The sequence below is a fragment of the Cyprinus carpio genome, unplaced genomic scaffold (assembly GCF_018340385.1).
Source record: "Cyprinus carpio isolate SPL01 unplaced genomic scaffold, ASM1834038v1 S000006746, whole genome shotgun sequence".
NCBI lineage: Eukaryota > Metazoa > Chordata > Actinopteri > Cypriniformes > Cyprinidae > Cyprinus > Cyprinus carpio.
In genome coordinates this window covers 789,289-805,956 of record NW_024879345.1, presented here as the reverse complement: position 1 = coordinate 805,956, position 16,668 = coordinate 789,289, and the positions used below count along the sequence as shown (strand labels likewise).

The 16,668-nt window shown below is 35.9% G+C and overlaps 1 protein-coding gene across 1 annotated transcript; it reads left to right on the top strand.

Moving 5' to 3' along the window:
• The first annotated feature begins 4,297 nt into the window (after positions 1 to 4,297).
• Positions 4,298 to 15,807, top strand: LOC109059972 (NACHT, LRR and PYD domains-containing protein 12-like). The gene is given in 8 exon segments (XM_042755734.1): positions 4,298 to 4,389; positions 5,690 to 7,492; positions 8,231 to 8,404; positions 8,804 to 8,977; positions 10,430 to 10,594; positions 14,977 to 15,150; positions 15,309 to 15,482; positions 15,638 to 15,807. Coding segments are annotated over 8 exon segments (2,736 nt in total). The 5' UTR covers positions 4,298 to 4,324; the 3' UTR covers positions 15,645 to 15,807.
• The last annotated feature ends 861 nt before the right edge of the window (positions 15,808 to 16,668 follow it).

Here is a 16,668-nt window from a genome sequence, read left to right as displayed (position 1 = left end):
ACCGTTACTCCTGACCAGACGCTTCCATTAATATTTAGTTTATACGTAGAGTTACACTTCAACTAAGTGTAGTGGTACAACGAAAAAACATTTAGTAGTGCGTAAGTTGTAACTTAGTGCCCATTTACGTCAAAACTTGGCTAAGTTGTAACTTACGTGCAGCTGGTGCAACCAGCCCCTGGTTCCAGCCGGACCATGAGACATAATGGCAATGGCAGCACCATTTTACCATTTTTAAATAAAGTGAGCACTTCAGAACAATGGAGCGGTTCACACCACAAGCACTCAGGGTCATTTAATGATCTTTTGGCATTGTATCCTCTAATTATTATTGTATTTTTTATTTATTTTTAATTTAGAGCCAAACTGGCTTTATTCAAACCCTTCTTGTGTGCATTGCTTCTCTAAAAAGACACTTAAGCGCCAAAAAAAGCTGCGGATGACGGTGTTATTTTAAAAACAGAAGCAGCAACAGAAAGCAGCAAAATAGATAGATACTTTTGCTAAAACACTGCAGAGAACAACAATGCTGCAAATATAGTTTTATTTATTTTATTTTAATTTTTTTTACCTATCATACGATTCTTACTGTTCAAACCAGGTTTGTGACAAGACTTTTTTTCATCTACATTTAGCATTATTAATCAGCATATTAAGAGCATTTTTAAATAAACATAACTGTTAAAATTGGAAAATTATTTGTAGATGGCAAGGAAAGACAACATATACTTTGAAATTACCAGTTAGCCTTGTTTTCTGCTCATGCGTTTTGATCATGTTTGTTTTCAACAAAATATAAAAATGGTAAGAGGAAACTTCAAGAGTAAGTCAAGAGGAAAACTCTGAACCACCATAAAGTATATTTTCTGTCAAACGGCCTTCTGCCTTACATGTGTATCTAAATGTGTGTGTGTATATATATATATATATATATATATATATATATATATATATATATAATAGGACTCACACTGTTAAAAATAATACACTATATTTACTTAATAAAATTGTGGCAACAGATTACAATCAATATTATTAATTAAATTTAACACATAATAATTCATTAGAATTAATCAACTGAGATGCTTAGATATTAATCATTCAAAATGAGTCAAATAGCACAAAAAAAGTAAAGTTTAAACAAAACTAAACAAAAAATTTTCCTTTCTCTTTGAGAAAGGAAAACAAAACACTATGCTAATGAATACTATGTTATGCATACCAGGCCAGTAGTTGGCGATTAAGAAACACAGCGCAAAAAAATGTAATTCACAAATTCATGTTTTTGTTGCTTACATGGAGATGATACAGGCATCGTGTTCAAAAGCTTATGTTTTCAAGCCCCCAAAACAGAGTTATTGAAGACACCTGATGTTAACAAACAGAATCACTGAAGGAGAACAATCTACATTTTGGTTACCATTACGGTGGTCAGTGTTTGCTTTAGTTGGGCTCTTGACCCTTAAACTTGGTTGCTGTAATTGTGATACAGCAGTTAGACAAACCAATAAATAATAAGATCAGATGGTGTTGTTTGTTTTGACATCATTTGATCTGGGTTCCTGAGTTGGTTGTATCTTTATCAACAACAGGCATCCTTTGGCTGTACAGTATAAGGTCTGGTATTTTCAGCATAATCAGAGAGATTATTAGAAACATTTCTGGTCAAAACGTTTTTTAAAAAAAGAAAATTTCTTTCATTTAGGCACACAGACATCAAGAATCAGGCTGAGAACCTCAACAATGGTGACCATCAAAAAGCATGTTGCACTGCATTCTGGGTGCCACCAATCAAAACTCATTTATGGCTCCCATCATGCTTTGCAGCATGAGTAAATTATGAGATGAATTGTCTTAGATTTATTCTTAATATTTTCTTTTATTTTTACTTTTTTATGCAATTTTTAGTAGCTTGTTTTGTGATGCTTACAGTTCATCTGTTAATCTGAATATGCTGTTTGTCACCATTCTTGAGATTCATACACTGGTTCTTGATGTCACAGTGTGCCTAAAAGGTTTCCCTTCCCCACTACAAATTTTTTTCTTAATCAGAATTCTTAAACTTTGGATTTCACAGAAAATTTCGGGTCTTTTATTGTTGAATTACAGGGGCTGTTATATTGAATGTTAATTTAACTCAGACAACAGGCTCTATTTATAACACTCAGGCCAAACAATGATTATGTAAAATCATAACCAACACCACCTGAACATCTTTACTCTCAGCCCAACTAAAGCAAACACTGACCACTATAATGGTAACCCTATAAATGTACCCTTTTCTCCTTCAGTGATTCTGTTTGTGAACTTTAGGTGTCTTCAATAACTCTGTTTTGGGGGACTGAAGACACAAACTTCTGAACATGATGCCTGTATCATATCTATGTAAGCAACAAAAATGTGAATTTGTAAAAAAGTTGACGTCATGTCCATGCATATAATGTTTTCACAGGGTGTTTCATGATCGCCAACTACTGGCCTGGCATGTATAACATAGTATTCTTTAGCATAGTGTTTTTTGTTTTTTTTCAATGAAATCAATATTTTTGAATTTTTTCATGCTCTTCTACTCATTTTGAATGGTTGCTTGTAAGCATCTAATTTGATTATTTCTAATTAATTCTAATGTGTTAAATTATCTTATTAAATTTAATTAATAATATTGGATGTAAAATTTTAAACAATTTTATAGAGTAAATAAAGTTAATCATTTTTTACAGTGCAATGAGGACCCAAATATCCTGACTATTTTTGACTGTTTATATTTTAAATGTGTATATATATATATATATATATATATATATATATATATATATATATATATATATATATATATATAAGTATACACACACACACACACACACACACACACACACACTCACTTGCCACTTAATTACACCTTGCTAGTACCGGGTTGGACCCCCTTTTGCCTTCATAACTGCCTTAATTCTTTGTGGCATAGATTTAACAAGGTGATGGAAACATTCCTCAGAGATTTTGGTCCATATTGACATGATAGCATCACGCAGTTGCTGCAGATTTGTCGGCTGCACATCCATGATGTGAATCTCCCATTCCACCACATCCCAAAGCTGCTCTATTGGATTGAGATCTGGTGACTGTGAAGGCCATTTGAGTAAAGTGAACTCATTGTCATGTTCAAGAAACCAGTCTGAGATGATTTGAGCGTTGTGACGTTGCATTATCCTGCTGAAAGTAGCCATCAGAAGATGGGTACACTGTAGTCATAAAGGGATGGACATGGTCAGCAACAATACTCAGGTAGGCTGTGGCGTTAAAACGATGCTCAATTGGTACTAAGGGGCCCAAAGTGTGCCAAGAAAATATCCCCCACACCATTGCACCACCACCAGCCTGAACCGTTGAGACAAGGCAGGATGGATCCATGATTTCATATTCTTTACACAAAATTCTGACCATACCATCTGAATGTCACAGCAGAAATTGAGACTCATCAGACCAGGGCAACGTTTTTCTCCAATCTTCTATTGTCCAATTTTGGTGAGCCTGTGTGAATTGTAGCCTCTGTTTCCTGTTCTTAGCTGACAGGAGTGACACCCGGTGTGGTCTTCTGCTGCTGTAGCCCATCTGCTTCAGGGTTCGACGTGTTGTGCATCCAGAGATGGTTTTCTGCATACCTTGGTTGTAACGAGTGGTATTTTGAGTTACTGTAGCCTTAACCAATCTGCCCATTCTCCTCTGACATCAACAAGGGCTTTTTGTACACACAACTGCCGCTCACTGGATATTTTCTCTTTTTCGGACCATTCTCTGTAAACCCTAGAGATGGTTGTGTTTGAAAATCCCAGTTGATCAGCAGTTTTTGAAATACTCAGACCAGTCCGTCTGGCACCAACAACCATTCCACATTCAAAGTCACTTAAATCCCTTTTCGTCCCCATTCTGATGCTCGGTTTGAACTTCAGCAATCATCTTCACCACATCTAGATGCCTAAATGCATTGAGTTGCTGCCATGTGATTGGCTGATTAGCATATAGAGACTGGACCACTTGGAACTTTCATTGAATCCCCTGTTGTAAAGGGTCTTCAGTGCCTGTATGTAATGCATTTCATAATGAAGATCGTAATTAGTAGCTCTGACATGTGGATGTCAACATGATAACAGTTGCACTTACTGTTATGTCTCCAAAAGCATAATACATACAGTATTAATGAAATGATTTAGCTACCAAGAACATTAAATCATTACAAAAGTTGTTAATATCAGAATATGTGAATAACATTTACTTGTTTTCATCTTCAATGAACAGCTTGGACCTGCCAGAACCCAGCTGTGTGTCCATGAAGAGTGACTGGTCGATGGAACCTCCACGTAACTTTAGTGGACATACTGAATTTGGGTTTAGGTAAATGCTGCACCAAACTGTTTATCTTATCTGTATTGAAACAAAAAGAAATTCTTCAAATTTAATGCCGTAAAGGGCCTTTACAGTGCCTGTATGCAATGCATTTTAGATGAAGATCAATTAAAGATTAAAGTACAAATTAAGATTAAAGTACCCTATAATGCAATTTCGAAAGCTCCTGTTTTTTTTTTTTTTTTTTAGACATCTATAGGTTTACATACATCCAGTCAAAACAAAACAAACAAACAAACAAACAAAAATATATTTTATTTTATTTGTCATAGACTGTAGATGAGATGTTATTATTGTGTAATTCCTCTACATTAGAGGTAACAAATATATGTCACTAACTGTTAACATCCTCATGTTTTGGTAGTACATGCAAAGTGGTTCTGCTTTCTCAGTGCAGAATACAGCGTCTTCTAGACATGGAGACAACACAAACTGAGCTCTTCAAGGCCTCAGCTAACTACAGCGTTTGAGGGCGGGTAAAAGTACATGTTGTTCGCGAACAGACCATTATGCAAATTTGTTACAAACCTATGTAGGTTTGTGCAGAAATGTAAAGGCTGGAATTACTGACGACTCATCTCAGGCACTTCAGAACCATGTTTTCTTCTTTTGGGAAACAATAACTGCATTTGTTATGCACTTTGTAAAACTTTTATATTCACAAACAGCTATATTACATGCTACCTGAAAAGGTTATATTCAAGAGAAAAAGAAAGAAAGAAAGAAAGAAAGAAAGAAAGAAAGAAAGAAAGAAAGAAAGAAAGAAAGAAAGAAAGAAAAACATAACAGGGGCACTTTAATGAATCAGTTTGGATGTGGATGTTAACACTATAACAGTTGTACTTGCTGTTATGTCTCCAGCAGCATGATGCATTTTAATGAAATTATTTAATTACCAAGAGAACTATCAGTCATTAGTGAATTAATATAAGAAGAGTGTGTATGAATTACATTGGATGTTTGTGTTCAATGTCAATGCACAGACAGGACCCACCTATATCCACCTGTGTGTCCAGGAGGAGTGACAAGTCAGTGGATTCTTCACTTAACTTTAGTGGATATACTGATCTTTGGTTTAGGTAAATGCTGTGTTAAAAATGTGTTGAGACACACACACACACACACACACACACACACACATATATATATATATATATATATATATATATATATATATATATATATATATATATATTTACATGTATGCATTTGACAGATGCTTATAATTTGTCCAAAAAGACTTGCGTAGTGACTTACATTCTGATAATTTGCTATTTTAATATTACAGCCATGACCCTCAACATGCCAAAGTCCTCAAGACATTTAGATCTACTCTGAAGAAGAAGTTTCAGTGTCTATATGAGGGAACAGCAAAGCAAAGAAACCCGACATTCCTGAATGAGATCTACACAGATCTCTACATCACACAGAGTGAGAGTGGAGAGATCAATAATGAGCATGAGGTGAGACAGATTGAAACACAATACAGGAGAGCATCAACAGAGGACACACCAATCAAATGCAGTGACATCTTTAGACCTTTACCTGGACAAGACAAACCCATCAGAACTGTGCTGACAAACGGAGTCGCCGGCATTGGAAAAACAGTCTCTGTGCAGAAGTTCATCCTGGACTGGGCTGAAGGAAAAGAGAATCAGGACGTCTAGCTCATATTTCCCCTTCCTTTCAGAGAGCTCAACTTGATGAAAGACAAAAAACTCAGTCTTTCAGATCTTCTTCATATCTTTTTTCCTGATACCAAAGAAATGGAAATATCCAGTGACAAATATAAAGTGTTGTTCATCTTTGATGGTCTGGATGAGTGTCGTCTGTCTCTGGATTTTCAGTGCATTGTGAGGTTGTGTGATGTACATGAATCAGCCTCAGTGGACGTGCTGTTGATGAACCTCATTGCAGGGAATCTGCTTCCCTCTGCTCTCATCTGGATCACCTCCAGACCAGCAGCAGCTGATCTCGTCCCCTCTGAATGTGTCCACCGAGTAACAGAGGTACGAGGCTTCAATGAGCCACAGAAGGAGGAATACTTTAGGAAGAGAATCAGTGATCAGAGTCTGGCCAATACAATCATCTCACACCTGAAGTCATCAAGAAGCCTCCACATCATGTGCCACATCCCAGTGTTCTGCTGGATCTCAGCCACTGTTCTAGAGAAGATTTTGAGTGAAGCAGAGAGTGGAGAGATTCCCAAGACTCTCACTCAAATGTACACACACTTCCTGATCATTCAGACCAACATTAAACATGAGAAGGACTATGAAAATAATGTGAAGGATGAGGACATGATTCTCAAACTGGGGAAGCTGGCTTTTCAGCAACTTGTGAAAGGCAACCTGATCTTCTATGAGGAAGACCTGAGCGAGTGTGGCATTGATGAGACAGAAGCATCAGTGTACTCAGGATTGTGCACTCAGATCTTCAGAGATTAGTTTGGCTTGCATCAGGGGAAAGTCTTCTGCTTTGTTCATCTGAGGATCCAAGAGCATCTAGCAGCTCTGTATGTGCTGCTTTCATTCCTTTTAAACAAGAGGGATGTGCTTAATGAAATCGTCAGTTCAAAACATGCACACAAGTTCACATGTCACACAATCTCTGACCTGCATCAGAGAGCTGTGGACAAGGCTTTACAGAGGAGGAATGGACATCTGGACCTTTTTCTCCGATTTCTTCTAGGTCTCTCTTTAGAGTCCAATCAGCTGCTCCTGAAAGTCCTCGTGACACGTGTTGGAAACAACTCGTACAGCAAAGAGAAAACAATTGAGTATATTAAAACAAGAATAAAAATTAATCCATCACCGGAGAAATCCATTAATCTGTTCCATTGTTTAAATGAACTGGGTGATAATTCTCTGGTGAATGAAGTCCAAGAGTGTCTCAGATATGGAGGTCTTTCAAGCACCAGATCGTCTTCATCACAGTGGTCAGCTGTTGTATTTGTTTTATTAACCTCCAAGTATTTGGACGAGTTTCATTTGGGTAAATACATAAGCACCAAGCAAAGTCAAGATCACATGACACCAGATGAAATACTTCTGATGCTCTTGCCGGTAGTTAAAGCCTCCAGATCAGCTCAGTAAGTAGCACTTTGGCTGATTTCTTTTTTTTTTAGACAAAAGACACACTTGAGTGCCTCTTCCTTTTAAGAGAGAACTGGAGATTAAGATGCTAATTTCTTGGCTTGGGTTTTGAATTTCGGACACCTATGTTGTCTGCGAGATCTCAACTATTGCCGTTGCAGTAAAACTTTCTCTAACCTTCTAATATAATGAATTTTGCCAAATCTTTTGTACGTATACTAAATTGGCCATTTGTGCTTATTGGATTTTACTTAAACCAGCTTTGATGTTTGCCTAATAAAGGAACCATGTTTGAAGTGTTTACATGATCTTACACATTGATTAGACTTTTATTCTTCAAGTATAAAATATGATAAATAGCCTAATATTTGTCTCTTTGAAGAGCACAGACACCATAGAGAGAACACAAACCCAGCAAACAATTCAAAACATTCTAGAAAATTATTATAAAAGATCAGTACAAAATGTAGAGAGGGAACATTCACTACAAAAATATTTTAAATGAGGCCAATAGTGACCATCCTGTTTGCATTACACATGGGAGAATTATAATTTACTATTATTATTTTGCAGAGATATTAATACTGTTGTTACTGCTCTGTGACACATTGTACATTTGAATTTTATGGTTGTTGCAACCACTGTAATCACCATGATCATTGATGAAGCCCACTGTTAAACTGGTCTTTGTGTTCTGAACTGGGAGAGTGAAGAATTTGTCATTTGTTCTGCAGATTGAGTAATTGTGGCGTCACAGCTGAAGGTTGTGCTGTTCTGGCTTCAGCACTGAGATCAAACCCCTCACGCCTCAGAGAGCTAGATCTGTCTGAAAATAAACTACAAGACTCAGGATTGAATCTGCTTTCTGATGGACTGAAAGATCCTCACTGTAAACTGGAGAAATTGATGTAAGATCATACATTAATCTCAAATGAGAAAAGAATCTTATTATTTTAAGCAGGGGTGTCCAAACTCTGTCCTGCAGGGTCTGTGTCCTGTTTTGCTCCAACTTGCCTTAACACACTTGCTTGAAAGTTTCTGGTATGCCTAGTAAGACCATGATTAGCTGGTTCAGGTGTGTTTAATTGGGGTTGGAGCTCAACTTTACAGGACAGTGGCCAGTGTTGTTGCTCTGTTCATAGCAATTCACATTAACACACAACAAAGCAATAGTAGACAACAACAATAATAATAAAAAAAACACATTAAATCTTTACAGATTTAGGATTTAATAGTATAATCTCTCTGTGGTTGTGCAGTAGTTCCTGCTGAGCTATGAGAGTTAAGAGTGTGTCATTGTTCTGCAGGTTGATTCATTGTGGCGTAGCAGATGAAGGTTGTGCTGCTCTGGCTTCAGCTCTGAAATCAAACTCCTCAAACCTGAGAGAACTGGATCTGACATGGAATAATCTACAAAATACAAGTTTGACACTTCTAGCTGTTGGACTGAAGGATCCTCACTGTAAACTGGAGAAACTGACGTAAGAGCATACATTCATCTTAATTGAAGCAGTTGTATACATGAAGGGTCTATGATCATGTTGTTCAGATCACTACCCCAAAAAGAAAATGATCTCACCCTTTACTCACCCTACTGCTGTCCCAGATGTATATACACTAACTGGCCACTTTATTAGGTACACCTTGCTAGCACCAGGTTGGACCCCCTTGTGCCTTCAGATCTGCCTTAATTCTTCATGGCATAGATTTAACAAGGTGTTCGAAACATTCCTCAGAGATTTTGGTCCATATTGACATGAGAGCATCACACAGTGGCTGCAGATTTGTTGGCTGCACATCCGTGACGCGAATCTCCCGTTCCACCACATCCCAAAGCTGCTCTATTGGATTGAGATCTGGTGACTGTGGAGGCCATTTGAGGAGTGTGGAGGCCAAAATGTCTGGGTATAATATAATATAATATATGGTAATATAATATAAATCATAGCTTCTGGTCAGCTGTCTTTGCTTGATTTTATATGAAGAGTTAAAATCATTTACATCTGGGATGGCATGCGGGTGAGTAAAGGATGATGTAATTTTCATTTTTTAGGGGTGAACTTTTGGTTTAACATAATAAACTAAATGAAAACTAATAATAATAATAAAAGAAACCCACACATATAAGGGTTTTACAATGTAAAAAATATTGTGATTTTAACAGTAAAAGACTGTAAAAATGCTACAGTAAAAACCTGTTAACTGGTTAACGGTAAATTTCCATATTATATTCGGTGAATAAATGTAATTTCATTTAATGTAATTTTACTGTAAAATACTGTTAAAAATGTGTTTTTTGGAAGTGTAAAAGAAAAAGTCATTGTATAATTTACATTGAAAAACCTTAAATTGACACTCCCAGAATTCCCTGCATGACACTTCACTTCACTTCACTTCACTTCACTTTTTTTTTTTTTTTTTTTTTGATGAAATAACGTTTCTTCTTACTTATTTCTCATCAGTTGTGTACGTTACGGTTTAATCTTACATCTAATGTTCTTAAATGAATGTTTATTGTATTTTTTCAGTGTCGTGTGTCACCATGATGGGGTTTAGTGTTTGTGTGAATGACAGTGTGCACCTTCTATTTATAAGTATTGTGCTCCTCAGCTCCTAGAAAAGCTGTTTGTGATGAGTTTTGGTTCATCATGTGACTTTCTCATCACCACCAGTTCATGGTTATTATGCTTTACAATGGTTCAAAACAGATATTAATATTTCAGTATGTTGGTTTATTAACATTAAATCAGATAATGAAATACAGTATTTTATTCTAAAATGTTGCTACCATATAAGGTCTGGCACAGCTGCCGGTATTTTGTAGTAAATGTCACAGAATTTTTTTTTTTTTTACAGTGTAAAGTTGTCTCTATGTGGTTGTTCAGTAGTTCCTGCTGAACTAAGAGAGTGAAGTGTGTCATTGTTCTCTACAGGATAAGTTATTGTGATATCACACATGAAGGTTGTGCTGCTCTGGCTTCAGCTCTGAGATCAAACCTGAGAGAACTAGATCTGACTGGGAATAATCTAGGAGAAGGAGGTCTGACACTGCTCTCTGATGGACTGAAGGATCCTCACTGTAAACTGGAGAAACTGAGGTGTGTTCATACGTTAATCTCAACATAAAAATGTACAAATCTAGCACTCTACAAATCTTGGCACCCTTGGTAAATATGAGCAAAACAGGCTGTTATTTTTTTTCATTCTGTCTATCATTTAAAATATTAAAAAGTGTGTTTTAATTTAAACATTTTTTTTTTTTTTTTTTTACAAATGTATACAACAATTATTGATGCCCCTTCATTTACTAGTACAGCTCCTCTTTGTCTTCTCCTTTAATGCATGCTAAAACGAGAGACCACAAGGCAAGTGATCTGGTACTATTCACCCATACAGAATCTTTCTATTTTCATACGACTCTTTCATCCCTCTGTGGTGGCTCCCTGTAGCATGGGTGAACAATGCGCGGGGGAGGTGTCCCTTTGACTTTTAATTAAACCTAAACTCTTCCAATGCACTTTTTTTCTCGGGCACGTGTGTTTACGTAGAGGAAGGGCCAGTGTGAATAAATCTAGATTTAAATTAAAAGAGTCGATATAGTCATGTCGGTTTGGATATGTTTTATTCTTATCCAAAACGATGTGAACGTCACGGAGTGCTGAACACTCTCATGCGCTGTATGTTTCATTCATACTCGAAGCCAGAGGGCACTCTCGTACAGAAAGTCCAAAACGGTCTCATATGATAGAAGTAACTTTTTTAGCTATATAACTTGTTATATAGTAGTAACGCTGTAGCTAAGCTGAATTACAAGCATAAACCTGCTGATTGACCTGACTGAGGATGATGGTGAATGATTTGCAGATACTCAACACCGACAAACAATCTTGTCAAATCTGTTGTAAGTGCTGCCGCTCCATGTATAAACAGAGTACCTGCAATCGCGAATCTCAAAAGTGAAAGTGAAAACTAAAATTGATTGTGCATTCGAAAGCAGTTTAGTGGCTCCCTATTTAACCAAAATTTATATAGAGTGAAGTCAGCTAAAACGGGCCACATTTTGGTAAATGACTTATAATACCCTCAAATAAGCTATACATGAGATCTAATTATATTTTTATAAATTAGCATGGGTCTCTTAAATATGTATATATATTTTAAATGTCAAAAAGTATAATTGTTTTAAAATAAAGAGAGTTTGAGTCTCAGCAGTTACATTCTTGAGCCCACGGCACAACATCCAGGTAAAATGGGCCAGCTGCAGTGTTGGGTGTAACGCGTTACTAATTAAATTACTTATCCACTGAAAAAGTAAAGTAAGGGAATACTGCTCATTTTTAGGTAATTTAATTACAGTTACTTATAAAGTACTTGCGTTACATACAGTAAATAATTTCAACAGTTCTAAAATCAATATTGAATTTGAAATCTAAATTTACCATGTAAAGATAAAATTGAATGCAGCGTCTTTAACCCTCTGCACGCAAGTGCGTTCACTTTCAGTTTTTCCTGATTCACAGAGAAACCTTAACCCTCTGGAGTCTAAGGGTATTTTTGGGGCCTGGAGAAGTTTTGTCATGCCCTGACATTTGTGCTTTTTTCAGTTTCTTATAAATATCTAAATGGCTAAAGTCTAATCTCACTATAATCAGCATAAACTGGGCTATAATAATATGTAAGCAGCATGTATGTACATGATTGTGTTTTTTTTGAGAAAAAAAAATGTTATGCGTGGTTAGTGAAAAACTAAAAATGTTAAATCACTTGAATAAGGCAATAAAACACATACAGAACTTTTTTTTTTTTTTTTTCTAAATGATGTGAAAATCATCTTGTTTACTCACTTACAGAAAACAATATATTGATTTAAATTTTCTAAGACACTTTTTGTTGGTAAAAGTCATATGCGAGTAGGCGTCAACTATCATGAATTCACACCTGAGAAGACAAAGACCCGCATAATGAGCTGCATAATGAGCCATCAGTCAGCTGTGTCACTGAGAGGGATGAGTTACAAGAAAGAATGTGAGGACAAAATAAATGTATACAATTTTATGTTTGTAGTTTATTTAGAATATATTTAATTATCCCACAAAATAATTTAATATTCACTTGTGAGTGCAGTTAAACAGTTTGTTAGGAACAATCAAAGCTGACTTTCAAACTGATTTTTTTGCATCATTACTCCAGTCACACAATCTTTCAGATACTCATACATATAAGACTAAAATCAATCGAATCTAAAAAAGGCCCTACTTTTATTTGTGTACACTGACAATAACAACAAAACATTGTGCTTTTGCAAAATAAACAAAACAAACATGGTGCAATTTCTGCCGTCTATGTCTCCATGAGCAACTTTCTACATGTCACAAATTAAGCGAATATTTGACACAGACAGCAAGCTTGTGTCTACTTTTAAATGGACAAATTCAAATCGTAAACAAATGTTTTCTGATTATGTAATCCGTATGAAACTAAATCGATGTACAGTCTTTCCCGTATCTGAGCTCATTATATGCAATCACCTGCGCGCAAACACTCTCATCTAGATACAAAAAAAAACAGATAAAAAAAAATAAAAAATCAAGATTTGTCTATTTGTCATTTTATTTGAAAGAAGCCCTGCTATGAGGAGTTTACTTCAGAAGAACAGCGTGATCTGACACAGCTTTATTCAGCAGAGAAGATCATTTATGAAATTTATACTTACCTACATTAGTTAACGTGTTATTTTTACATAAAACTGTATGGATTTTACTAGTTGGGCTTTTCCTGAACATCTTGTCAAACTGAACTGTATTGTTTAACATTTCAGATATGTTATTATTCAGAGTATTTCTAGCCTATTTGTTAACCAAAGAAGGTTATTTTTTTTTTATAAAAATGTTTCAGTATTACAGTTGTTTTAAAGCTAAAAGACTAAACTATTCTATGTTTGACTCAAATTGAAAGAATAAAGACTTTAATTTCTAATAAGGTACAGTCATGGGCAAAAATATGGGCACCCTTGGTAAATATGATCAAAGGAGGCTGTGAAAATTAATCTGCATTGTTAATCCTTTTGATCTTTTATTTGAAAAATTCACAAAAATCTAACCTTTCATTGAATAATAAGAATTTAAAATGGGGGAAACATCATTATGAAATAAATGTTTTTCTCAAATAACAGTTTTTATAACACTTTAGCTATATGCCGTGTTATCTTTATTTGGGGATCAAATATTTGTGGCTCCACATGAATTTTATTTGGCGGAAAAGGGGCCAAAATGGCTCTTTTAATGTTGAAGGTTGCAGACCCCTGTGTCACGATCTCCAGATGGAGTGCCCATGAACTCCAACAGAGGGCATTCCACCACTGACTCTTGCCACTCTCACAGACTACATTCCCCCTAATCCTTTTCCCAGACTCATCATCATTGAATCTGACACACACATTTGAGGTGTTGGAGTCTTCACTAATGAGCTGATGAGTTGAATCAGGTGTGTTTGAATAGGGAGACATCTAAAATGTGTTGTGCAGTGTTGGGGGTCTTCCAGGACCAGGATTGGGAACCACTGGTCTTGCCTATAGCGTCCGCTAGTTCCTGTGTTTCCTGTGTTTTCCTTGTTCTTTGTTGCCATGCCTTGTTTTTGACTGGATTGTTTCTGAGTTCTTATTGTTTGCTTCCTGCCCTGACCTTCACCTGTTTTGTGGATTAATCTTTTGTCTCGCCCTGGATTATACCTGTTTGCTGTTGTTTGACCCTGCCTGCTTTGACCACAATTCTAATAAATCCTGCACTTGGATTCTCAACTCCAGTTTCATGCCTCCTAAGTTACACCTCCAATTATACACCTACAACAGGTATAATAGTGACAAACCCCACACAACTGAAAAAAATATATAAATTATTCTTATTTGAATTTCTAGAGGTGTCAGTAATTTTAGCACACATCTGTGGGCACACATCATGTAAAATGTAAAAATAAAATAAAACACTGATCTGCTTAAGTTATTAAAAGTGCAATAAACTACAGAAGAGAACTTATTTCAGCACTTGCATACCGGCAGTCGGCGGTCTGTGGCAAAAAAAAAAAAAATTTTTTTTTAAAAAGCAGCATTTGTTCATGCATTATGTTGCACCTCCGCATATAGTGCCTTCTCTTTCTGGGCTATATCCACTGATTTATATATGGAGCTGGATTGCTCTTAGAATTCTAAACTGAAAGCAGGCAGTGAAACTCCCGGAAGTGTTCCCTTTCAGGAATTCCCTTTAAAGTCGGAAATTTCACATGCTATTGATAAATTACCTTCATATTCATTACGGTAGTGAACATCACATTGGCGGACACATTAGACACCTCAAAATATGTATTATATTATGTAGTGTGTTCAAATTCTGAATTCAAATTCTTGCTTTCAAGTCTTAAACAGCTTGCTCACAATTATAATAATAACCGTTTTACTGGTGTGCATGTAACATATTGTTCTCTGCAGGTTAAGTGATTGTGATATCACAGCTGAAGGCTGTGCTGCTCTGGCTTCAGTTCTGAGATCAAACCCCTCACACCTGAGAGAACTGGATCTGACTGCGAATAATCTAGGAGACAGAAGTGTGAAGTTGCTCTCCGCTGGACTGAAATGTCCTCACTGCAAACTGGAGACACTAAAGTAAGGTCTTACATATTAATCCCAACTGAAACAAGACATGTCATTTTAACATTTTAACAAAGCCCGATTTTAGTTGGGAACTTTCTGAAATTTCTTTAATTCGATGTGAATTTACTCTATACAGTATATGTGAATGTGAGTGTGTCATTGTTCTGCAGGTTGTGGGATTGTGCTATCACAGATACAAGTTGTGCTGTTCTGGCTTCAGCTCTGAGATCAAACCCCTCACACCTGAGAGAACTCAATCTGCTGGGGAATAAACTAGGATATAGAGGTTTAAAGCTGCTCTCTGTTTTAAAAGATCAACCACTATATAAACTAGAGACACTGCTGTAAGTATTGTAGATTTATATCATATCATGTCATGTCGTTTCATTTCATTTCATATTATAATCATATATCATATCATATAGTTTCAATTGAACTAGCCAATCTCCAGACCATTCTCCACAATGCATTGTTACCGTATGTTTTGTTTTACTGACAGGTATTAAATGATGGTTAATATGGGGCCAATACTGGGACATTATCATCAAAACCGAAGTCATGGTGACCTCACTGGTGTGTGTCTGTGGTATTTCTATTAATGACTTTACTGTATATGATTGTAAATATTATGTTTTTGTGTGCAATCTATTAAATTCTCCCTCCCATGAATTTCCTGGTGGACAATTTATTTATTATTTGCATTATATAGTATGGTTGTTGAACATTTAGAGATGCACGTGAACTACAACTGCTTTGTGATGCTTTAACTGACCTGCAAAAGACAGCACACAGTTGAGGCATCTCAAACTCTTTTAAACCACTAAGTAGAGTAGTACAAACCAATAGTAGCAACAAACGCTGGTATTTTCTGAAATCCTCACACATCCAATTTGTTGCTTCCATTATTGTTTTTTATTTTTATTTTTTTTATTGCCATTCCCAACTTCTTCTTAGACTAGTTAAAGGTCATGGGTTCAGACAAGTTCAGACAAGACACACAGATGTGTGCAAAAAATATAAAACATTGTGCTGTTGAGGGGAAATCTCTTTATCAGCTCCAACTGAATTAAGAATATGATCTGTGCTATAGAAACTGTTCCTCCTCATCAGAAACCAAAAGCCCCATTTCCCTCCCCTTTCCTGTTCACCCAAGGTTGTGTTCATTATCAAAGTGAGAGTAAAATCTATAGGTCCATGTTTGCATTTTATGAAAACAGAAAGATCTTAACACTCTTATCCAAGTGTTAACTTTTCTTTATTTAAATTTTCTTGATGGAACATCATTTAGATTCATTATGAAAAGCCATGGATGCATTTTTTTTTAATTGCAGAACTTGTGAACAACATTACATACATGTTACATTGCATACATTTTCATAATATTTTACAGTAGATGTAACTTTTACTTATGAAGAAATTATTCAGAATAATGACATTTACAAAAATGTCAATACTTTTGTCTTCATGTTCATAATAACAAATAACTGCTTTTACATTCAGTGTTATCACTGAACTAGTTTTAGAAGTAAA